The sequence below is a fragment of the Arachis ipaensis genome, chromosome B5 (genome assembly GCF_059453495.1).
Source record: "Arachis ipaensis isolate K30076 ecotype BB chromosome B5, ASM5945349v1, whole genome shotgun sequence".
NCBI lineage: Eukaryota > Viridiplantae > Streptophyta > Magnoliopsida > Fabales > Fabaceae > Arachis > Arachis ipaensis.
In genome coordinates, this window is record NC_142440.1 from 133,410,093 (window position 1) to 133,435,196 (window position 25,104).

The following is a 25,104-nucleotide window of genomic DNA, read 5'->3' on the forward strand; positions in this document are numbered from 1 at the left end:
TCATTGCCGCTTGAATTTGTAACTTCTTCTCTTTGATCGCCATAATCTTTGCTCTATGTTCCTTCTCCTCTTCTCTTTCTTTTTCCTATCCATTAGTTCCCTTTCTCTAACATTCTTAAAATCTTCCATGAGAGATGATTTTTTGACAACCGATGATTTTCTTTCGCTAAAATCTTCAGACATTTGTGCTTTTCCCTTACCTTTTCGCTTGCTCTTCTTTGATCCTTGTGGGCGAACAGGAGAGTCCACACCGGGTTCATCAGCCAACGGTGTTTTTGGGTTTGATGAGGATGAGTATACTCCAGTTGCACTAATCTTGGTTCTCTTTGAGCCGCCACTCTGTGTAGGTAGTTGGCTTCTCCATTTTTTCTCCAACCGAAGCATGTTCCAATGTCTCTCAAAAGTGAATTTTTGACCATAATTTGTGGAATAAATTTTATAAGCCAACTCCTTTATATCATCAGCGTTTGAACCACTCCTTATGTTTCGACTAGCTTGATCGTAGCAACCAGCAAATTGTGCAATAGCCTTGTTGATCTTATACCATCATTTCTTACATGTAACTACCCCCCTTGTCATGTCAGAGCAAAATTCTACACAGTAACTATGAATTCGACTCCAAAATATTTTCCCCTTTTGATCGGTACCAACTATAGGGTCAGTTGAAACATTTAGCCATGCACTGATCAGCATCTCATCCTCTTTCCAATGCCAGTGTTGAATACTATCTTGCCTCCGATCTTCAATATCATCATAATTGAGGTCGATAGCATCTAATCCACAAGGGTTGGCAAAATTTGAATATTGCGAATTTGGACTAGATTGTATAGGAGTCTGAGAGGATGGGTTAGAAGAGCCACCAACACCAGATAAGTTATGTCTTGATGCACTAAATTGAGTTGGAAACGGCAAGAAAGTTGGAGTAACATTTCCGATAGAGGGGTTAAATATGGATGAAAATGGAAAATGGGGGTGTTTGTGAATTTTGATTTTGCGGTTGGAATATAAGAAATTGATTATTATAAGGAGCTTGAAAATTGAAATTAGAAAGATTTTGTGGATTTGGATTTTGAAATGTATTTGGTAGTATGAAGTTTTGATTTGGAACTTGAGAGTTTGAGGTTTGAGATTGTTGGGTATTTGGAATTTGAGAAAAGTTTTGTAAGTAATTGAAGAAATAGTTGAGTTGGTTTGGATCCATTTTTTCGAACAAAAAATAATAGTAGCAGAATTTTGATTTCGTAAACTTGGAAGAAGATGAAGAAGAGTAGTAGAGAGTATGAGAATAGAAGTGTATCTAAGTGGTATATATAGAGTAACAATATTAATTTATTAATAATAACGGTAACATAATAACGGCTAGTTTCTAACGGCTATTTTTACAACGACTAGTTTTGCAACGGTTAAATTAATATAATAATATAAATATAAATAATATTTAATATTAATTATAATATAAATAATTAATATAAATTATTAATTAAATAAAAATTTAATTATTTAATCTATTTAATTATTATAATTATTAATAAATTAATTATAATTTAATTACTTAATTAATTATTAGTTAAATAATTAATATAAATTATTAATTAAATAAAAATATCAATATTTAATATAATTAGTCATTATAATTATTATTGAATTAATTATTATTTAATTATATAATATAATTATTTAATTAATTAACATAATTATTTAATTAATTAATATTTTATATAATTATTTATTTTTTATTTAACTTGCCATTTGGCAAGTGTAGATTGGCTAATGGGAGTCCCCATTTAGAGGGATTCCCTCGTCTTGAAATGCGTGAAAAAACTAAAGTGAGTTTCACTCCAACGCCCCAACTCTCTCCTCTCTTTGACAAATCAGTAGCAAGGCTCCAAAATTTAGCCCGTTGGAGATGCTCTAATAACTTGCCACGTGACAAGTTATTATAAAAATAAATATTTATATAAAATTATAATTAATTAAATAATTTAATTATCTATTGAAAAAATTAAATAAGTTAATCATGTTTAATTTATTAATAATTATAATAATTAATTATATTGAATAGTTATATCTTTATTTAATTAATAATTTATATTAATTATTTAAATAATAATTAATATAAATAATTATATTAAATATTATTTATATTGTTATATTAAATTATAATTAATTAAATTAGTTTACATAAAAAATAAATTTAATTTTTATACCTTACAAAATAATTTAATTATATTTTTTATATTAAATAATTTTATAAATTAGTGTAATCTTGAATTACATATTGTGTATTATTTTTATATATGATTTTTTAAATATTAATATTTTTAACAGTGAATTATTTTTGAATTTATAAATTTAAAAAATATTATTATAAAATAATAGTAATTATATTAATTTTAATTATTTTAATTAATTAATTAATTAAATGGGACCATAATAGAGACTAAAGTTAGTTCCTCTTAATGAAAAAGAGAGATTTTTTGAGTTCCTATTTACTGTTTATAACATAAAAACTGATATGAAGTTACTTTTTATAATAAGTGGACCATAAATAGAGAATGGGATGAATTTTCTATTGAAAATGGTCTAAGACCTTATTTTTAATCATATCTTATCTTATTCTCATAATTAAACAAAGCCTATTTATTCTTTCAATTATAAATTTAGTTTAGTTATTATATGTTAGTTTTTATTTTGTGTTTAAATATATAAGTCTTTATAATTTAAAAATTTATAATTAACTTAAGGGACGAATGTACATATAATGTTACAGGATAAATATTTATTAGAATTAAAAAATTTGTGAGTGATACAGAATAATGATATTTATTTATTTGTCATTATATTAAATTATTATTAAAATTATTTTATTATCATATTATATATATTTTTTTTATTTTCGTTGTCAACATTTTTTAGATTTATTACCAATTAGGATGTTATAGTATATAACTATTAGTTATTTTTCGAAAAAAATATAATAATTTTAATTTTATTACAAAAATAATATCACAAAAAAAATTTATGTAATACAAAAATTTAATTTTAAACGTTTAAAATATAAGAAATTAATTAAAAATTTAGTGAAAGTGTAAATACCTATAAGGCTATAATAAACCTATGAAGCTTTATTAGATGATAATACTAGTTAAGGCAGCGTTAAACACTTTGACTAACTGTTTACAATTATTTTCTCACACATTAAATGTTGTTTAATGTTTGTTCACCTAAAAAACAATGTTGTTTAATGCTCTCTTTTAGATTTTGGACATTTTTATAGTCATAGTCATACAATACTTAAAATTGACACTATTGAAAGAGTATTTCAAGTAATTATTTAAGAAATATTAAGTACTTACATTTTAAGATTATTTCAACTGCAGGAGATATAGCTAAGATTGGTGTAATATTTTATTAAAATGGTAAGAAAAGATTCTAACTCAAAAAAAAAAAAAAAAAAATCATTAGAAGTTACTATAAATCACATCACAATAATTCAGGAGAAATGTTAGAAGGTCAGAATTTGTTATTTTTTTTGTCATTACTTTAGTCTCCTGTATAAGAAAGATTTTACCTTCAATTTGGGTAAAAAATTTAATTAAGTTATTTTTAAAGAAATAATTTGAACAATAAATGTTTATATTAAAAGTAGCTTATAAATAAATTATTTTGTGTTTGATTTTTTAGTTCTAAAAGTACTTATTTTAAGAGAAAAGTGATAAAAAAAAATTTATTATGAGAGAAGTTATTTTTTTTAACTTCTCCTTAAGTACCAAAATAACTTTTTAGAAAGTTGCAATTTTATTTTGAAAATTGTACCAAATATTAATACTACACCTTTTCATAAATTAAAAGTAAAAAAAAAAATCACTTATGAACATATCCAAATGAGCATGTCTCCTAGTCCTAGGAATAAGTTAATTAATGAATGTAAAAAAAAAAGTTATTCAATGCGAATATTTTTTTTAAAAAGAATTAGATAAATAAATTATTTTTATAATCAAATTTAATTAAATAATTTTTTAATGTGTTTTTTGTTCTTTTTAAACTAGTTTTTATTTGTCAATATATTATTAGACTAACTTAATTGAATTTAACTTTCAAATAAATTTTTTATATAGTACTGCCGATATTTTTTAAAGATCCTCTGAAAAAATAATTTTATAAATTCCATAAAGTTTTAAGACTTAGGATTCGATAGTCCTAGAACGTTTGGACTATTAAATGGTCCCATAACAAAATATATTTTTTAAGTTTTTTTAATAACTGCTAAATAATCTTTTTTTTAATTTTAATTACAAATTAATCTCATATATTTTATTTAATTATAAAAATTATTTTTTATTTTATAAATTATTATTTTATTATTCATCTATCATGTTTATTAACAATCAAAAACAAAAACAATAACGAATTAGATCTTCCATTGATCGTAATAAACCTCTTGGGCATTCCAATCGATCAAAAGTTTATATTTAATCTATGACGTTCGTGATGAACTATAAAATCGTGTTTCCTTGAAAATCAATCGATTGGATTACAGTTTATCACAAAACAATCAATTGAAAATTGCAAGGCAACATGGTTTTCGCATAAATCAATCGATTGGTCATATTACCCAATCCATTGAATGCTTCAAAACAACTTGAGGTCTCATCAAAACAATCGATTACTTTTGTTACTCAATCGATTGCTTTTGGCAAAACAATATGGATTTTATGCGTGGTGCACTCAGAGCAACATGGTAAGAAACCACTCTCGAACGATGACGCTTTCAACAGTTTCATTAAACGTGGTAAGAATAAATTGAGGAGCATGGCGACGGTTGGACACCGTAGCGAGGAAACTAGCCACACTTCGGCTGACGTGGCTAATAATGGTGTTTCAGTTGTCAAGAACCGTGCTAACAATAAAGATGATCAGAAAGACAACTTTTCAGATTTTATCAAGCATACTAAGAAGAAGTTCAGAACTACAACAATTGTTGGAAGGAATAGCTAAGTAAAAAGTGGGTAAGAAAGTGCATGTGTTGCGTGGATTAATTGGTGTTTGGGTTTGTGACATGACGCATGTGAAGTGCATCGTAATAATAATTCTTATTGTTTTGTCAAAAGCAATCGATTGAGTAACAAAAGCAATCGATTATTTTGGTAAGATCTCAGGTTGTTTTAGAGCATTTAATCGATTGGAAAATATAAACAATCGATTGAATTATAAAAAATCCATATTTTATTCATCGTTCAATCGATTGGGTAATATAACCAATCGATTGATTTATGCGAAAACCATGTTACCTTACAATTTTCAATCGATTGTTTTGTGATAAACTGTAATCTAATCGATTGGTTTTCAAGAAAACACGATTTTATGGTTCATCACGAATGTCGCGGATCAAATATAAACTTTTAATCGATTGGAATGTCCAAGAGGTTTATTAAGATCAATGAAAGATCTAATTCGTTATTGTTTTTGTTTTTTATTGTTAATAAACATGATAGATGAATAATAAAATAATAATTTATAAAATAAAAAATAATTTTTATAATTAAATAAAATATATGGGATTAATTTGTAATTAAAATTAAAAAAAGACTATTTAGTAGTTATTAAAAAAATTTAAAAAATATTTTTTGTTATAGGACCATTTAATGGTCCAAACGTTCTGGACCATCAAATCCGGTGCCAAGTTTCAAAGACAAAGTTTCTTTTCCATTTTATGATTTGGTCAACAAAATGTTTTTGTTCTTTGTATCAATTGTATTCGTTATTATACCATGAGTCTTTCCAGTTTCATAGAAATCTTGCGGTTAGTTTCAATTCCTAGTGCTGCTTCACTGTGTCTCGTGTGTTTCAGAGTGCTCTTTATTTTTTGTATTTATATTTAAAATATATTTTTAAAATAAATTTATTATAAATATATTTAACTTATATAAAATAATTTTATATTTTTTATCATTTATATGAATACTAAACATTAAAATAAAAGAAATAATAATAATAATAATATCGTTTTGGTAGTAGTTAGAAATTAATAATATATTATTAAAAATAATAATAAATAATTCTTTAATCATTAAGATAAATTTAATAAACAAGAATAAAAAATATATCAAGACAATAATATATTGTATACAAATATTTATGAATTATATTGATTGTACTTTTCATGTTACAATTATTTCCCAAATACTTGACCTTAAAAACACATATTACCCAATTAATGATACAATAATTTGATTTTTTTTAATTAAAAAAAAACTATGTATAACTATAATATCATTATATTATTCTACATTAAGTATTCTAGCACTAAAATACTGAGATGGCATATTCTGATGCCAGTATACATATATCTTTCTCCTCAATTTATTTTAAAAAAAGTATTTTTTTATAATTATTCAAAAATTAGTATTTAACAAATAATTATATTAATGACTAATCATACATAATTAGCATTTATATCATATTTATTAATAATATTTTTTTCTTTTCAACTTATTTTAAAAAAGTATCTTATTTATAATTATATAAAAATTATTTAATGAATAATTATATTAATTGTCAATCATTTTAATTATCAATTATTCTAATTGTCAACAATTATAATATAATTGTCAATCATACATAATTAGTATTTATATTAGAAGAGTGCTAGGAAGCCAGCAATTTTTGTGATTTGTAGCCATCAAGTAACCATCAATTATGATTTTAATGGTGTGAGATTTCATCCAATGACTAGAGATTACTCATTTTTCTTTCGCTGGTTACATGCTGGCCAGAATTTAATAAAATTGCTGCCCTCTAGACTTTTCCTTATATATTGACGATAATAGTTTTACTATGCATGTGTATTAATAACACATAAATTGATCTACTAAAAGTTATATATAGTGTCACATATAAGGTTCACGAATCTAAGTAGAGTCAAATTATTTTGTTTAATTTTTTTAATTTGTTATTTTTTTACTATTTAATATAATAATAAAAATGTATTCTTCGTTTTTTCATTGAAATTGATTCTTTTAAGGTACAGGTTACAATTTTTACGATATTTTATTGATGTGCCTATTCTATTATTCTTTTGATAATTTGATTATTGTTCTTACTCAAGTTTATTTTTTTCATATAACCTTACAGTGTGATTGTCCTTTGTTCGCAATCATTTACAATGCACCACGCACATCCGTCAAATATTACCTCATAATATATTCACTAATTCGATTATATGGATGTAAGAGTTCAACAAATAAGTAATAAATTCTATTTTATTGAAAAATAGTTGGATCTACTCATATATTATAACCAATCCAACAGAATGTGAATAAAGTTAGTTTTCTTAGGAAGAGCTTGATTTTTGATTGAGCAATTGCTTGCAAGAAATTTTATAGAACAAATTCAAGTTTTATTCCCTCCATATTTTTTACGTGTGTCATCAAATTTTCAAAGTAGAGATGCAATTTCAAAAATCGGTAATATGTTTAAATTTTCTTCTTTTATATTTTTTATAATCAAAATATTTAATTTTTATAACATATTGTGTTTTTTTTCAAAAATTATCATCATTCTGGTGCGCCAATGCAATGCTATTGATAGAAATAAAGGTCAATCTTTTTTTGGTGTGCCTATTCTATACCTTGTCGTATTATATAAATAGAGAATGATGAAACTTATTTAATAAGAGGATGATCTGAATTTTTACGAATTCTAAATGTTCAAACTGATGACATTATTTTAATTGATTATTATTACGAAAATGTCTCTGATCTATAAGTGTCTAAAGTCTAAATAATTTATATATTATTTAAATAATTTAGTTCAAATATTAGCATTGGATTAAATTAGTTTTAGAGAAATTTAAATTATTATTTTAATTTAAATATTACAACTATTATTTTTAAATATATTATTTTCAATTTATAAATTTATTTTTATTGGCTCCTAGCATAACTAAGAAAAAATCCAATAGTTAAGTTTAAAAATATTACTAAAGTAAATTATTTTTTAAATTATTAATTTAACAAAAATTAAATCCTAAAAAAATTATAAATTGTACTAAAAAAGTTTATTGATGTTGTAATAAAATATCTATACAGAATAATTTAAGATATAATAAATATTTTAATTAATTATGTAAAATTATTGTAAATAAATAATAAATAGTGACTTTTTTATGTAAAATTTTAAATTATCAATACACAAAAATAATTCAATAAAATATTAATAGTTGCACTGAAAGATTTATAAACGTATAAGGAAATAATCATCGGGTTAAAATTTAATTGTCCACAAATATATATTTATATATAAAAAAAACAGATATAAAATATATTAAGTTAATAACTATAATTAATGATTATAATAAATATATAATTATATTAATTGTTAATTATTATTAATAAAAGAAAATTTCTACATACAAGTATTTTGCGTTTATAAGCTTTACAAGTTTGAAGAGAACGAAACCCACTAAACGCGCTGCTTATATTACGTGCCTCTTTAACAGACTTTTAAATCAATTCAAATCAATTAACGCGCAAATATATAACTTCCATTTTTCAAAAGATTTCGTTTCTTTTTTCGAGTTTCTTACCAAATTTGTTGGATCTCCTTCATGCGTTCTCTCTTTGCTTTGTTTTTTTTTTCCGATTTTTATGGTTTCTGAAATCAAGTTTTGAAATCGTTTTGAAGATAATGAAACTTCAGAAATACACCCAAACGATTACATAAATACACCCAAACGGTTATAGAAATACACCCAAAGGATTTAAGAAATACACCCAAAACAGGGGGAGACAGTATATTTCTTCTTGAAATCTTTTAATGTTTTGCTGGTTAAGGATAAGGCACATGGCAGAGATAATCTAGAAGAAAAATCTAGAAAAATAGTAAAACAGTACCTTGAATAATGTTTCTTCGTTTTTTCTGGTGATTTTTGATGGAGATTTGTATCTTTTCTTCTTGATTTCTTCTACTCTTCGTGAGGAATTGGAACGTTTCTGCAGAATTGTAGTTTGTTTCGAATGTTTCTTGAATTTTGACGGTTTGCGTTTTGATTGAGGAAGAAGAGGAAGAATGAACGTGTTGTGGAAGGGCGATTAAGGCGCGTGCGTTAGACGCTTGATTCTAAAAGAGTGGTGCGCGTGTTTTTTTCTTGGACTTGGAGCAACTTGTATAGCTTGTAAGCCAAAAAGGCTTGTATGTGTAGCAGGCCTATATTAATTTACCATTAATTAAAATTTTTTTAATTTAAAGCAGATCAAACATATATATCATTATTACTGTGTATAGGGAAATTCTGATATGAGTTGAGGCCCGTCCTTCCCTATGTTTGGTTGGAAGAAAAGAAATAGAAAAGAAAGAAATAGAAAGGAAAGAAATTGAGTGGATTTTTATTTTCATTAGGTGTGTTTGGATGAAAGGAAAATAAAAAAGAAAGAAATGTTATAAAAAGATAATTTTACCCTTATAATATAAAATATATTGAAAAAAATGAAGGGGTAATATTGGAAGTAATAAGAGAAAATAAGTTTTCCCTCCCTTTTCTTTCCAACATTAGAGAGAAAAAAAATTGGTAAGTCCCACTAGTTTTTTTTCTCCATTTTATTTTCTCTCCAATTTCTCTTTACAACCAAACAATAGAAAATAATAATTTTTCTGAGGAGTGCTAGGGGGCCAGCAATTTTTGTATTTTGTAACCATCAATTGGCCATCAATAGTGTTTTTAATGGTGTGTGATTAAATTCAATAGTGTGGGATCATTCAATTTTCTTTTAATGGTTAAATAGTGGCCAACTTTTTAAAAAGTTACTGCCCCTAAACTTTCTCAATTTTTCTTCCTCTTTTCTTTTTTCCCTTTCTTTTTCTTTCATTTTCTCTTCAAACAAACATAGCCTTGAGAATTTGTACAAGAACTCAGCTTCGACAGAATATTGTGTTGTAGGTCAATAAAAGAAATAGCAGAATTAAAAAAAGAGAAATATTAAAAGACTATCAAAATTTATTATTTTTTATTATTACTTAAATATCAATGTATTATAGTTAAATGATGAATAAAAATATTAAATTGTGATGACCTATATTATTTCTCTTTTAAAAATTTCAACTCGATTCTTGCTGCTAAAAGTTGGTCCATTAATAATTTTGTAATTTCACTACAATAATGAACAATAACAAAATACCCCATTGCAATTTATTAGTTTTAAAAATGGTAGTTGTCTTTTAACTTTTAACTTTTAATTAATTTTTTTAAAGATTTATATATTATTATTTAATTAATTTAAATATTTATTTTTATATATTAGTTGGTAAAAAAATTATTTATTTTTTATTTTCTCTCTCTTCTAAAGACTGAATAAAAGACCATATCTAAAGAATATCTAATTACATTGTATTTATTTTATGAAATATATTAAATTTCGACAACCTAATTAATACGATTTACTTGTAATAATTATTTAATTAAAAGGTAAACGCTAAAAAAAATACAAATATGAATAGTGTTGGATTAGAGTATAGAGATAATAATTAACTAATTTTAAAAAATAATATTTATATACTAAATATTCTTGACATTCAAATAAAAATACAGTTGTTACAAATTAATCGTATTTTAAATTATTTTTAATTAACGAAACAAAAAAACTCGTGTATGACTGTTAAAAAACTATTGGTGTTAAAATAGTGTTTATTATAAAGAATATATATGTAGCCATATTGGTTAATTTTTTTTTTATTTTAAATCAATAAAAAACCCTAATTCATCTCGGCTAGCAATATATCGAATTTGTGCTCACCTCAAAAACAATACTTATGAATTTCACATTCCATTAGATTGCACAATAATATTGACATATGTAAGGGTAAAATTCCATTTCCATTTCATCAAAGGACAATCGCTCTTTTACTATTAAAAAATAACAATTTATCTTTTAATCATTATTTTTATTAGATAATTATTTTTTTTTTTATCAAATTTGTCATGATTTTCTAACGATAAAATTCAGAGTGTCACTTAATTATTGGATTATAACAAATAACCGTTTCATCAAAATTTTTAATTGGGACAATAACATTTCACAAAGACAACATCATTTTTTTTAATTCTTTTTCTTCTTTCTCTTTTTTCCTTTTCTCATTCTCTTCTTCTCCTTTGACAAAAACAGAAAAAGCAAAAATAATTTCTTCTTCTTTGGATCACTCCATCTCGAGTGTGGTAGAAGAAAAAGAAAAATTAACAATTCTACATCTATCAAGAGTGTCATCTACAACTGTCACACTGCAAAAAAATTTCTCATCTCTTCCACTTCTAGATTTCATCCGCACTTTCCATAGAAGCTTTAAATTATTTATTTTGACCGATTTCTCAATTTTATGAATAACTATCTTATTCAATCTTTCCCTTTATTACAAGGCTACATGTAGTAAGATAATTAGTGAACATATTTCTTCATAGACTTCCTAATTAAGTAAATTGTTAATAGTATATTATTGCATTAACATGTAAGGAAGAGGAAGTGTATAGCTCTCGCTTTGTTGTTAATTTTTATATATCCTTTTGTGATGGATAAATAAGAGAGCAACGATACACTTCGTCAATCTTAATCAACATATATAATGGCACTTTGGATTATTTCTGCCATGAATCAATAATGTTGATACACATTTTTGTTTAACATATGGGAAAAATCAATCATGGACGTTAGACTCTTCATGATGTTAATTACGTATGATTAGAAAACGTTAGGTTCCAATGTAAAGGTTAAAGAAAATACAATCTCAAGAAAAATATCATCGGATATATATATATATATATATATATATATATATATAATATATATATATATATGCATTCTTGTAAGTAGCAATGTTAACAATATCAATAATAAATAATACATATAAAAAAAGGATGTATGGGAATGATACCTGAAACTAAAACTAAAATTAAAATTAAAATGAAAAATGGTCTTAATCTCATTTTCATTGCATTGCATGTTACGAAGAATAGAATAGAATAGAACAGTAATCAGTTGGCAAATGGTTTCATTCACAAAGGAAGAAGAATCAAAAGGGAACGAATAAAAAAAAATGATGTTTCTTTCGTAAGGGGCTATTGCCCCGATTGAAAATTTTAGTGAGCGAACTATTTATTTCAATCGAATGATTGAGTGATACGTCAATATTTAACGTGTCATATAAGATTCTGCCGTTAAAAAATTACGAGGAAATTGACAAAGAGATTTGGTTGTTTAACAAAAATAATAGTTAAAATTTGAATTGTTATTTTCTAATGGCTCGTATCTTCATAAACAATTCAACTAGATATCTTTTAAAAATAATACAATATTCAATTTTTTATTACAATAATTTAAAAAAAATACATCTAAAAATTGTAAATAAATTTATTGTCTTTTTAAAATTAAATACATATTTAAAATACAAACTAAATAAAACTGAAATTTAAATTTTATATTTTAAATTTCTGTTTCAGATTTAATATATTTAATTATTAATATATTATAATTTAAATACACATCTAAAAATCAAATTATTCAAAATTCAAAATCCAGGGCTCACATTCAAAACTCAACGGCGTACTTTGAAAACCCAGAGAAGTCATCCTCCGCCGCTGTTCGTCCGCGCCACCGTCCTCCTCGGACCTCATCCTCGACGCTGCCTTCCTCCACCTCGGCGCTCATCCACAACGTCGCATTCCTCTCCTTCCAAGCTCATCTTCGTCGCCGGTCTCTGCCCGCACTCTCCTCCTCCCGCGTTGGTCTCCTCCCCCTGCGCAGCTCTCGCACATCGCGCTCCTCCCCCTGTGCAGCTCCGTCACGCCACGCTACTCCCTCTGCGCAGCTCTGTCGTGCCGCCTTCCTCCTCCATGTTACTCCCTCCGCGCCGGAAACACTCATTGGGTATTTGGATGTGGCTGTGTTGATAATTTTTGTTCACTATTCTGCATAATTTGTAGTGCTTTCTCTCCCCTATCTTATCTTTTTTTCTGTTAATAAACGTGTTTATGCTGTTCTTGCTGGCTTTTTTTTCTCGATTAATGAAAGGCATCATAATTTTGGATGTATTTATATTGTTCTTGTTTTTTTTTCTGATTAATTAAAGTATAATTTTGGATGTGTTTATGTTGTTATTTTTTTAATTTGGTTAATGAAAGGCTGTATAATTTTAAATGTGTTTTATGTGTTTTAGATGTGTTTATATTGTTTATGTGTTTAATTGGAGCCAGCTAAGCTTGTAATCAATCTGTCGTGAAAGAATAATGACATTCTAGTTTTGGATGTGTAGATAATTTTTGTTCACTATTATGTATTATTTATAGTGGTTTGTCTCCTCTTTCTCTTTTTTTTTTATTTTTTTTCGATTAATGAAAGACAATATAATTTTAGATGTGTTTATATTACTTTTTATTTTTCTCTCGATTAATGAAAGGTAACATAATTTTGGATGTGTTTATGTTGTTTTTGTTTTGTTTTTTTTTCTGAATAATCAAAGGTAACATAATTTTGAATGTGTTTGTGTTTAATTGGACCAGCTGAGTTTATCATAATATTCTAGTTTTGAATGTGTAGATAAAATATTTACATGAATTTTTTTATTTGAAGTAGAGAACTTTGCTATATGAGAGAATAATATCATCTCTACTAAAGAGAGAGAGTGTGTGAACGAGAGATTGGTGATGATAACGTTATGAGAGAGAGAAAAAATAAAAAAATATTTTATTATAGTGATAAAAAGTTAGAGATTCTTTAGTTGATAAAGTTTAAAATAAGAATGGTTTTTTAAAAATAAGAAATATGATTAATTAAAAAATTAAAATAATAAAATATTAAATTTAAAGGTTGAATAAAGGTTGATTTGGTTATACAAATAACATTTTCCTCAAACAAAATAGACAGGCGCCAAAGTGGGATTTTATTCTATTTGTAAAATTTATGATACGTGTTTCAAATGTTCGTGATATGAAGAGTTCAAGAGTTATTTAGAAGATATTTTAGTTTACATTTTTAGAATATTTTATTTAATGTATTTTGATTTTGTTTATTTAATTACTAGATTGGGCCTTATGTTTATGGGCTTTAGGGTTTTCTTTGTTTTAACCTAATAAGAGGTTATAAATACCTCCTTAGCTATTGTAGTCGTAGCATAGAATGATTTAGAGGTTTTAAACCTTTTTTGGTTTCGTGATGAAACCATGGTGTGGACAATTGAGGTTGAGGAGTCCCTCTCTTGTTGCATCGGAGAATTGGTTAGAAGGTTGAGGAGTCCCTTCGAATCAATTTCCAAACCATGGCGTTGACAAGTTAGGTTGAGGAGTCCCTTTCTTGTTGGGTCAAGAAATTGGGTAGAAGTAGAGTGATTCTCTTTGTATTCAATTTCAATCTATCATTTTTGTTTCTATTTCAATTTCAATGTATCTTTTTTATTCAAATTCAATTCTTGTCTTGTTTATCTTTTTATTTCTTTATCATTTGGTATTAGAGCTCAGGTATTAGATTAATTCTTATTAATCTATATTTGTTCTTCTTTTATCATTAAAAAACAAGAGTCCAGTGTATGTTGCGTCTTTCTTTAAGTTATTGTGTTCTTGTTTTCGTTTGCGTTTCATTATTGTTTAAAAAAAAAAGCATAAAGTGCAAAAAAAAAGGAAAAAAAAAGAAAGAAATTATCTTCCTTGTAATTATTGTCCTTTTCATATATTATTTTTTCCACCTACAAGATTCGAGGACGAATCTTTTTTGAAGAGGAGGAGAATGATACGTGCTTCAAATGTTCGAGATATGAAGAGTTCAAGTATTATTTAGAAGATATTAATTTACATTTTTAGAATATTTTAATTTAATGTATTTTGATTTTGTTTATTTAATTACTAGATTGGGTCTTATGTTTATGGGCTTTAGGATTTTTATTTGTTTTAACCTAATAAGAGGTTATAAATACCTCCTTAGCTATTGTAGTCGTAGCAGAGAATTTTTAGAGGTTTGAAAACCCCTTTTTGGTTTCGTGATGAAACCATGGTGTGGACAATTGAGGTTGAGGAGTCCCTCTCTTGTTACATCGGGGAATTGAATAGAAGGTTGAGGAGTTGATACGGATTTAAAAGGATAAACAAGACAAGAATTGAAATTGAATAAAAAAGATAAGTTGAAATTGAATACAAAGAGAATCACTCTACTTTATACCCAATTTCTTGACGCAACAAGAAAGGGACTCCTCAACCTAACTTGTCAACGCCATAGTTTGGAAATTGAATCGAAGGGACTCCTGATACATGCTTCAAATGTTCGTGATATGAAGAGTTCGAGTGTTATTTAGAAGATTTTATTAGTTTACATTTTTAGAATGTTTTAATTTAATTTGATGTATTTTGATTTTATTTATTTAATTATTAGATTAGGCCTTATGTTTATGGGCTTTAGGGTTTTCTTTGTTTTAACCTAATAAGAGGTTATAAATACCTCCTTAGCTATTTTAATCGTAGCATAGAATTTTTAGAGGTTTCAAAACCCCTTTTTGGTTTCGTGATGAAACCATGGTGTGGACAATTGAGGTTGAGGAGTCCCTCTCTTGTTGCATCGGAGAATTGGGTAGAAGGTTGAGGAGTCCCTTCGATTCAATTCCCAAACTATGGCGTTGACAAGTTAGGTTGAAGAGTCCCTTTCTTGTTGCGTCAGGAAATTGGGTAGAAAGTAGAGTGATTCTCTTTGTACTCAATTTCAATTTATCCTACTCAATTTCAATTTATCCTTTTTGTTTCTATTTCAATTATAATTTATCTTTTTTTTATTCAATTTCAATTCTTGTTTTGTTTATCTTTTTATTTCTTTATCATTTGGTATCAGAGCTCAGGTATTAGATTAATTCTTATTAATCTATATTTGTTCTTCTTTTATAAAAAAAAAAGTCTAGTGTCTGTTGTGTCTTTTTTTAAGTTCTTGTGTTCTTGTTTTCCGTTTGCGTTTTATTATTGTTGATTTTATTGTTTAAAAAAAAACAAAAAAAGCATACAGTGCAAAAAAAAAATATACAAGAGAGAAAAGAAAAAAAAAATTATCTTCTTTATAATTATTGTCCTTTTCATATACAATTTTACCTACAAGATTCGAGGACGAATCTTTTTTGAAGAGGAGGAGAATGATACGTGCTTCAAATGTTCGTGATATGAAGAGTTCGAGTGTTATTTAGAAGATTTTATTAGTTTACATTTTTAGAATGTTTTAATTTAATTTGATGTATTTTGATTTTATTTATTTAATTATTAGATTAGGCCTTATGTTTATGGGCTTTAGGGTATTTTAGAGAATTTTTAGAGGTTTGAAAACCCCTTTTTGGTTTCATGATGAAACCATGGTGTGGACAATTGAGGTTGAGGAGTCCCTCTCTTGTTACATCGGGGAATTGAATAGAAGGTTGAGGAGTCCCTTCGATTCAATTTCCAAACTATGGCGTTGACAAGTTAGGTTGAGGAGTCCCTTTCTTGTTGCGTCAAGAAATTGGGTATAAAGTAGAGTGATTCTCTTTGTACTCAATTTCAATTTATCCTACTCAATTTCAATTTATCCTTTTTGTTTCTATTTCAATTATAATTTATCTTTTTTATTCAATTTCAATTCTTGTCTTGTTTATCCTTTTAAATCCGTATCATTTGGTATCAGAGCTCAGGTATTAGATTAATTCTTATTAATCTATATTTGTTCTTCTTTTATCATAAAAAAAAAGATTCCAGTGTTTGTCGCGTCTTTCATTTTGTTCTTGTGTTCTTGTTTTCGTTTGCGTTTCATTATTTAAAAAAAAAGAAGAAGAAGAATAAAGTGAAAAAAAAAAAACAAAAAAAAGAAGAAGAAAAAAAAATTATCTTCCTTATAATTATTGTCCTTTTCATATATTATTTTTTTTTCACCTACAAGATTCGAGGACGAATCTTTTTTGAAGAGGAGGAGAATGATACGTGCTTCAAATGTTCGTGATATGAAGAGTTCAAGAGTTATTTAGAAGATATTTTAGTTTACATTTTTAGAATATTTTATTTAATGTATTTTGATTTTGTTTATTTAATTACTAGATTGGGCCTTATGTTTATGGGCTTTAGGGTTTTCTTTGTTTTAACCTAATAAGATGTTATAAATACCTCCTTAGCTATTGTAGTCGTAGCATAAAATTTTTAGAGGTTTTGAAAATCCCTTTTTGGTTTCGTGATAAAACCATGGTGTGGACAATTGAGGTTGAGGAGTCCCTCTCTTGTTACATCGGGGAATTGAGTAGAAGGTTGAGGAGTCCCTTCGAATCAATTTCCAAACTATGGCGTTGACAAGTTAGGTTGAGGAGTCCCTTTTTGTTGCGTCAAGAAATTGGGTAGAAAGTAGAGTGATTCTCTTTGTACTCAATTTCAATCTATCCTTTTTATTATTATTTTTATTTCAATGTATCTTTTTATTCAGTTTGAATTCTTGTCTTTATATTTATCTATTATTTCCGTATCAATTTAGATGCACCTTATTCCTTTATCAAATTGTGTTGATATGACACACCAAAAAAAAAAAAAAATTCTGTATTGATATGAATAGTATAATGATATTATCGAATGTGCCTTTTACATTATTCCTCAGGGTAGCACAAATTCGAAGAGACACGGGTTAAGATTCTTGCGGCGGCTATTAACATGTGATTTTCAATTCAAAATTTCAAAGCTGTTAATCGATACTACATACCACATAAATAGAAAAAACGGGGCAATTATTTTTCTTATCTTCAAGTGGCATAAACAATAGGTAGATTTTGGAACAACCACGAAGATTTGCATGGAGAACTTGTCGACCTTAGTCAAGAGAGAAATTTAACAAGAATATGATACTCTTCTTTAATTAATGGATTAATTCCACATAGTTCAAAAGCTCCTTGATAACTTGAAACAGTTCATTAATATAATGTATGAGTTTGACAACTCATTTTTCAGCGCTTTGTGCTTGACTGCTTACACATATATTCAGATTCAGCATAGCAAAACATTATCATTATACTTATTTGTTCAGCTATTTTTTTATTAAATTTAAAAAATTATTTTATATTTTTATTTTTATAATTATAAATTTAATATCAATAATTAAAAAATTATTCATTAATCAAAATCAAAATTTGCTAATATTATTTACATATTAGTTATTTATAAATGTTATTAAATTTATTTATTTTTTCAATCTTATTTAATTAAAAACAAATTTAAAAATTTATATTCGAAACACCATTTATCTCCATACATAATTTTAATAGATAAAAAAATATATTTTTCAATCTTATATTGAACATATTTAATTATCTTTAGTTTTATTATTCTTTTAAAATTATTAATTTTTATTTTGATTAGATCATCTCATCATACAATATCCTTTTTTCTTATCATTCTTTATACACGTATAACTATTACTGTTTCTCTGTCATTATTATGTTAGTTACTTTGTTTTATTTTCCTTTCTTGTTTTCTTCTTCTATTCATGCCAACCACAATTAATTACCACTATGTACTATTATTATCGCAACTCTCATTTTTGTTTATCACTTTGATCATTAGCTATCCATTGTGTTAACTTTTGAGTAGTTAAGTATTTGCTAAATAAAAGATTTTTTTTCTTGCTTAATTTGGATATCAAGATGTATAGTTATTATAGAGATACTTATTTTTCTTAATTTTTGAATGCATTATGCTTTAATTTTAATTGATATCAAATTTACAACTAATGTTCATTTTTGTTCCTTATGATGAGTCTTTTAGTTACTAGAATTTAAAGTTAACTTTCTTTAAGAAATTCTTAATTAAAGTCGTAAAACATTATTCATAAAATTATTTAATCTCTAATTCTTTTCACTAATATTATGTCACATTAGGGGACACTAATTAATCTCTGATTCTTTTCATTAATATATACATTAGGATGAGAAAATAATGCTACCATGCTGATTAATATGACATATAAATGATGAAAAAATATTGTGATGATTAAAGATGACATTATAACATATTAAGTTGATTCATATATAGTTTAAAATGTGAAAATACAAATGACTAAATTACAACTTGAATTTTTTTAAGATAAAAGAATGAAGAAGAAAATTAAAAAATATAATTTTTTTAAAATAAAAAATTTATCACTTGTTCGTTTCAGAAGCAGTTCACTCTTTTTTTGGAAATTTGGATCTTATATTTATAAGAAGAGAATATTAAAGATCTCCTATTATGTCTTTGTCTCAATAATCTTCAAAAAGAAATTGAATGTCAAAATATATTTTGTATTTTGTCTTTGATTTTAGACTTTTTCAAGTTCAAAATCACCTAATTGCTCATATTATTTAAAGAAAGTATACTCAATACATTTCACATTTGAGCAAATATTTGATAACACTTTAATGAAATTATTAAATTATATTTGAGCTTGTTAATAATCAAAATACATTTTGAGATATCATTGAGTTCACACAAGAGATTTGTCGAGTACAAGAATCCACGATATGTGCATGAGAAGAGTTTGCAAACTTAACAACTTTATATCAAAATCCTATCCTATTTATGAGATATTGGTTTAAGATGATTTTTAAGATATACAAAATATTCTAATTAAGTTTATGTGAATATAATCTACATACAGATATACAGCAAAGATCTAGATTACAAACTATGATCTTTTACTTTCCATAAGTTTAGTTCCTATGGAGTAAAAGACATGGAGAAGAGGTTCTAAGAGTAAATACTTTTATATCTTGATCTTATCAAATCTTCATCAATTTAAATAGTTTTGGAGTTACAAATAACCGTTGAAAACCCTTTATAGCAATTGTCCTTATAGTTTCTTAATGATAAATGAAGGATGATGTGCTTTTACTTGTGTCAGTATCTTTTATCATATATGGTAGTGTACTTGATTACTTGCTATAAATAAGAGCGGAAGCTTTTCTAAATAGTAATGAACATTTTATATGGATGTCTTTTTGAGATTAGTATTTTCGCACATTCACCAGTTTTGCATGTAGATACGCCACTTTTTAATTTAGATATGGAAAGAAGAATGGTGTAGCACGCAGTTATAGAGTGTATAGGTATTTTACGCAACTGTGGTGTCAGGAACAAAAATCGGACGGTCTGATTTTTTGGCATAAAAATCGGACCTTTCGATTTGTATTTAAATAATTAAAAAAAATTAGAATACACAAATCGGACGGTCTGATTAGCTTAGCCAAAGTTCAAATTCTCCCTCTCACACAACTCGGAATGTCCAATTAGAGGACAAATTTTTTTTAACAAAGAAATCGGATAATCCGATTTCTTTCCCCATTGTTTCAGAACAAACTGTCCCACATCCATGTCTAGCACTCATGTTCTCCACATCCACGCACAACACACACTCTCCTGCCATATCGAAAAAAATGAACCTAGATATGCGACAATGAATTTTTGAGATATGCTAGGTAATTCTGAGGAAGCTTGAGTACTTTTAAGATGGTTTGTCACTATAAGAAAATTGTCGAATATCTGCAGATTTACCAAAAAAATCTAACAATAATATATTTATTATTGGATTTAACAGCAGAATAAATTCAACGGTATAAACTCCGTCGATAATTATTTATCGATAGATTTTTTTTGTCCGTCGCTAATTTTGGTGAATATATATTTTCACTTGGAAAAATTCTTGATTTTGTTATCATTGGATTAATTCCTCGATAAATCCGACAGTAAACTTAAATTTTAAATTTTTTTAGAAAAATTTGAATAGTAATACTTCCTTAGACGGTAACATTTTTTTTTACAATCTTAATACCCAAACAACATCACTAAATCACACTTGTATTCTAATAAAAAGAAAAGAAAAGAAAGAACTTTCATTTTATTTATCTCCAACTAAACAAAGCTTCATTTCTCTCATTAGCTCACTTTCTATTAAGTAATAGTATGAACTATATGCAGGAGGGTTAAAATAAAGCATCGTGAATATATATTTTTATTTTGATTTAATTCTTTGTTTTATATCTAATTTATTAATTTTGTGATATTATATTATTATTCATAGACAATTGCTTTTCTACAAATGAAGGAGTTACTAATCAAGTAGTGTTGCAAGATCCAACAGTGACCACATGCAAATATGAAATAAATTGATACTCAATATTAATCACTATAACAACAATATTAACTTATGTCATTTAAAAGAAAAAGAAAGAAAAGCAGCAAGCTCATATTTGTTAATTCATTCAATTTATTTGTCAAAATTAGGTGAATTTTCATTTCTTAAATTTCAAACTAAAATAACTTGAACTTTTTCTAAAACAATATGAATAAAAATAAATTATCAATAATTTATTTAACTCCGCTAGTAAAATAATATCAATTTAACTTTTTTCACACAAATGACATAATTCAATAGCAACAAGAAACTATTCACATATCTTTCCATATCTAAAATTTCAATTATCAATTGAACTAAAAAAAACTAACATATTTAATATTATTACATACCGTTTACCTGAACATATCACAACTCACTAGTATCCTCATCTTTAACATATGGTTCAATATTCAATTCAATAATACCTATACGACATTTAGAAACAGACCCAATGAACTTAACACAAAACTAAATTAAAATAATTTAATAAGCAAATAGTTAAAAAAAATGACAAGAAATTATCTTGTCTAAACAACTCAACAGCAACATTAATATTAGGATGATGAGTTGACTAAAAAACTACAGCACACAAACAACTTACTTAGAATAATTTCATATCAATGAATACGAATACTAAAATAAAATTTATTATGATAATAATAAAGAAAAAACATAAACATTCATTAATAAATCAGAGCCAACTGAAGAAAGTAAAAATGGGGTTAGAATTCAAAAAGGGGTTATGGTTTTTTTATTTAAAATGAAGTAAAAACGAGGATGGAATAGGAAGAGGGATGAGGACAACCTACCTGGAGGAGAGAGGAGAGACGCAACTCCGGCGACAGAAGGTGCAGCAGCGGCAGCGGCACCAATGGCGGCGGAGATAGAGGGAGAAGCTCCGTTTCAGACAACAAACCAGGATTAAGGTGAGTCCATGAAGTCTTTAGAGAAGAATGCACAAGGTTGTCAAACTCACGAGTCTAGGTAAACTCGTGGAGCTAACCTAGACTCGACTCGTAGACTCGACTTGTAGGCTCGTATGAGTTTACTTGTTATACATTTTTTATAATATATATATATATATATATATATATATATATATATATATATATATATATATATATATATATATATATATATATATATATATATATATACTCAGATATAAGCATTCAAACTTAACAATTTCAACATCAAAATACATAATAAATTAACATAATACTACAATTACAAGTTACAACAAGTACTCTAGATCGTACATTTAAATCCTTCACAAGTATGTATCTAGTTCAACATAAAACACACAATCACACAATCAAAATTTCATATAACACAACCAAAAAATAAAAGAAAACAACAAAGCAACAATTAAATGTTCTAATAAAGTCTAAAACTGAAATCCTCTAATATCTTCATCTTCCATGGCATCAACATCATCATCTTCACCATCTTCATCATAAACTTCATTTCTTTCAGGCTCAGGTTCAACACGGCCAACAAAATCATCATCATCATTCACATGTTCATCTTCTTCCTCTATTAAATTTTGTTGTGGATCCCCAATAAACTCATTCTCACCTCCCTCACCCATGTTGAATTCATTACTATTCATACTTGGAATAGCAAATTCATTACTATTTGGATCATCATTAGTATTGTCATTCGTTGGCAAGTGATAATGCTCAACACTTTCAGCAAGATTCTCATTAACATCTTTAGTTATCCACTCATCATCAGAATGCACTGCATCAAATTCAAGTTTTGGAGTTTTTCTAATTTGCTTGCCCTTTAACTTCAAATTATACATCACATATACTAAATTATTCATTTTCTTTTGATGCAACCGATTTCTTCTCTTTGTATGAACCTACAAACATATATACCAATAATTAATAAATATACAAAAATTAAAATAAAAATAAATAAAGAATAGTTCTTAGGATTAAGGAATCACCATTTCAAATGCACTCCAATTACGCTCACAATCAGATGAACTACAAGTTAAGCTTAGAACTCGGATAGCAAACTTCTTTAGTTTTGGACAACTATCTCCATAGAAGTCCCACCACTCAGCAGGTAGTATGATCTTCCTACTACTCTTTGCAGTTTCATTACCAAAGAGGCCTCTAGCATAATGAAAGTCAAGAAGTTGTAGACCAATATTTTTCCTTTCTTCCTGGTTAGGAACCAATTTTTTCAAACAACTATATAGACCAATCTTAATGTCAGCATCATCAACCATGAAATTAGGTTCATAGTGATAATGAGGATTAAGATAATACGCAGTAACATGCAATGGTCTATGTAGTTGGCTTTTCCACCTTCCATCAATAATTTCCCATATAGGTTTATAACTAAAAATAACAATGCAAATGAATAAAAATAAAAAAATTAAATAAATAACTGAATATAATAAGAAAAACATGGTAACATGATATATTGATAATCAAATATTAAAGCTTTCATTAGTCAAGACTCAAGATTACCTCTTTTTAACACAACCAAAGTTAGTCTTGATTGTTTCTTTGGCTTTTCTCATGCCTTCAAAGATGAAACCCATGGCTGATTTTTTATCTAAATCTACCAAGCGAAGGACTGTAATGAGAGGAGCAACAGCCTTGAGGCATATGCCAATATTCTTCCATAGCCTACTATCCAAGGCCATATTTTGGACTCTTATTCCTTCAGGCGTTGATGCAGCCTTAGTTGTCTTCCAAGCATCAGAAGTAAACATAGTCATCAACGGTCCTTTATTATCATGAAGACAAGTGAGAGTCAAATAGGCAGTGGCGAATCTTGTGGCACCTGGCCGAACTAAGTCCTTTCCTTTTGTAAAATTCCTCAACATGCTAATGAGCATACTCCGAGAGTAGATAAAAGTGGTGATTTTTATTCCTTTTTTTATGGTTGTTTCATGCACCTTTAACTTTTTTTCAAAATCCTCCAATATCAAATCAATGCAGTGTGCAGCACATGGTATCCAGTACAAACTTTTTCTAGTCTCCATCAATTTTTTTCCAGCAGCCTTATAATTAGCAGCATTATCTGTAACAATTTGGACTACATTCTCTTCGCCAATAAATTCTATAGCATCTTCTAGCATTTTGATAACTTTATCCGTTATTTTTGATATGTCAGAAGTGTCCAACGAATAAAGAAAAACTACTCCTTTAGGGCTGTTCACCAAGAAATTATAAATACTACGTCTTTTTTTATCAGTCCATTTATCCGACATGATTGAACAACCAGTTCTCTTCCACTCTGCCTTAAACTCGGTAAGCATTTCATCAACATTGGTCACTGCTTTCTTCAATTGGGTTTCTCTTAACTCATGGTAAGAAGGGGGTTTGTTGCCAATTTCATATCTCCCAACCATCTCACAAAACTTTAAAAACTCGGGATTCTTAATAACATTGAAAGGAATAGCACTTGTATAGAAAAATATAGCATATTGTTGATCACATTGTTCCTTTAGATCCTTTTTTATCATTTGATTTATTGTTGATTGAACTTGAGCCCCTTTTCCTTTTGTGACAAAGTTGCGAATATCTTTACCCTTTTGTTGAGAATTATCCTTCTCCTTTTCTGTTTCTTTAGGATAATTTTCATCATCACCAAATCTTCTCTTTTTCAATGATGCTTCTTTAGCCTCCACACAGACTTTCAACATCACAGCCTTAACTTCTTCAGGTACTGAAGCACAAGACTCTGAATCCTCTTTAGTACCGGCAAGATGATGCTTGATTCTATAAATCCCTCCGCTTATAGTCTTTGAGCAATAATTACACTTCACTTTTTTACCATTGCCTTGAACATTAATCCCATGTTTCCATCCTATATCACTTCTATTTTCAGTTGCATTTTTTCTCCTAGAAACAGCAGGTGTAAGTCTATGAATACTAGGAAGAAAAGACCCTATCCCTGAACCAACATTCTTACACAT

General features: G+C 27.0%; 1 protein-coding gene across 1 annotated transcript; it reads right to left on the reverse strand.

The window, feature by feature from the left end:
- On the reverse strand, positions 1-25,104 carry LOC110272102 (uncharacterized). Its single transcript, XM_088487258.1, has 7 exons — positions 23,648-25,104; positions 23,116-23,515; positions 22,740-23,028; positions 21,971-22,057; positions 21,512-21,518; positions 652-889; positions 1-537 (listed from the first exon to the last, which is right to left on the reverse strand). The coding sequence occupies exons 1-7, from the start codon at positions 25,102-25,104 to the stop codon at positions 1-3; spliced, it is 3,015 nt and encodes a 1,004-aa protein (XP_088343384.1).

Excerpts from the sequence above, each read along its gene's own strand:
- LOC110272102 (XM_088487258.1), bottom strand. The coding sequence starts at position 25,104 with ATGTGTAAGAATGTTGGTTCAGGGATAGGGTCTTTTCTTCCTAGTATT. Across the intron at positions 22,058-22,739 it reads ATTCAACATGGGTGAGGGAG|CTTCTCCCTCTATCTCCGCC; the intron begins GTGAGAATGAGT and ends TCTGAAACGGAG. Across the intron at positions 538-651 it reads ATGTTTCAACTGACCCTATA|ATCAACAAGGCTATTGCACA; the intron begins GTTGGTACCGAT and ends TGATGGTATAAG.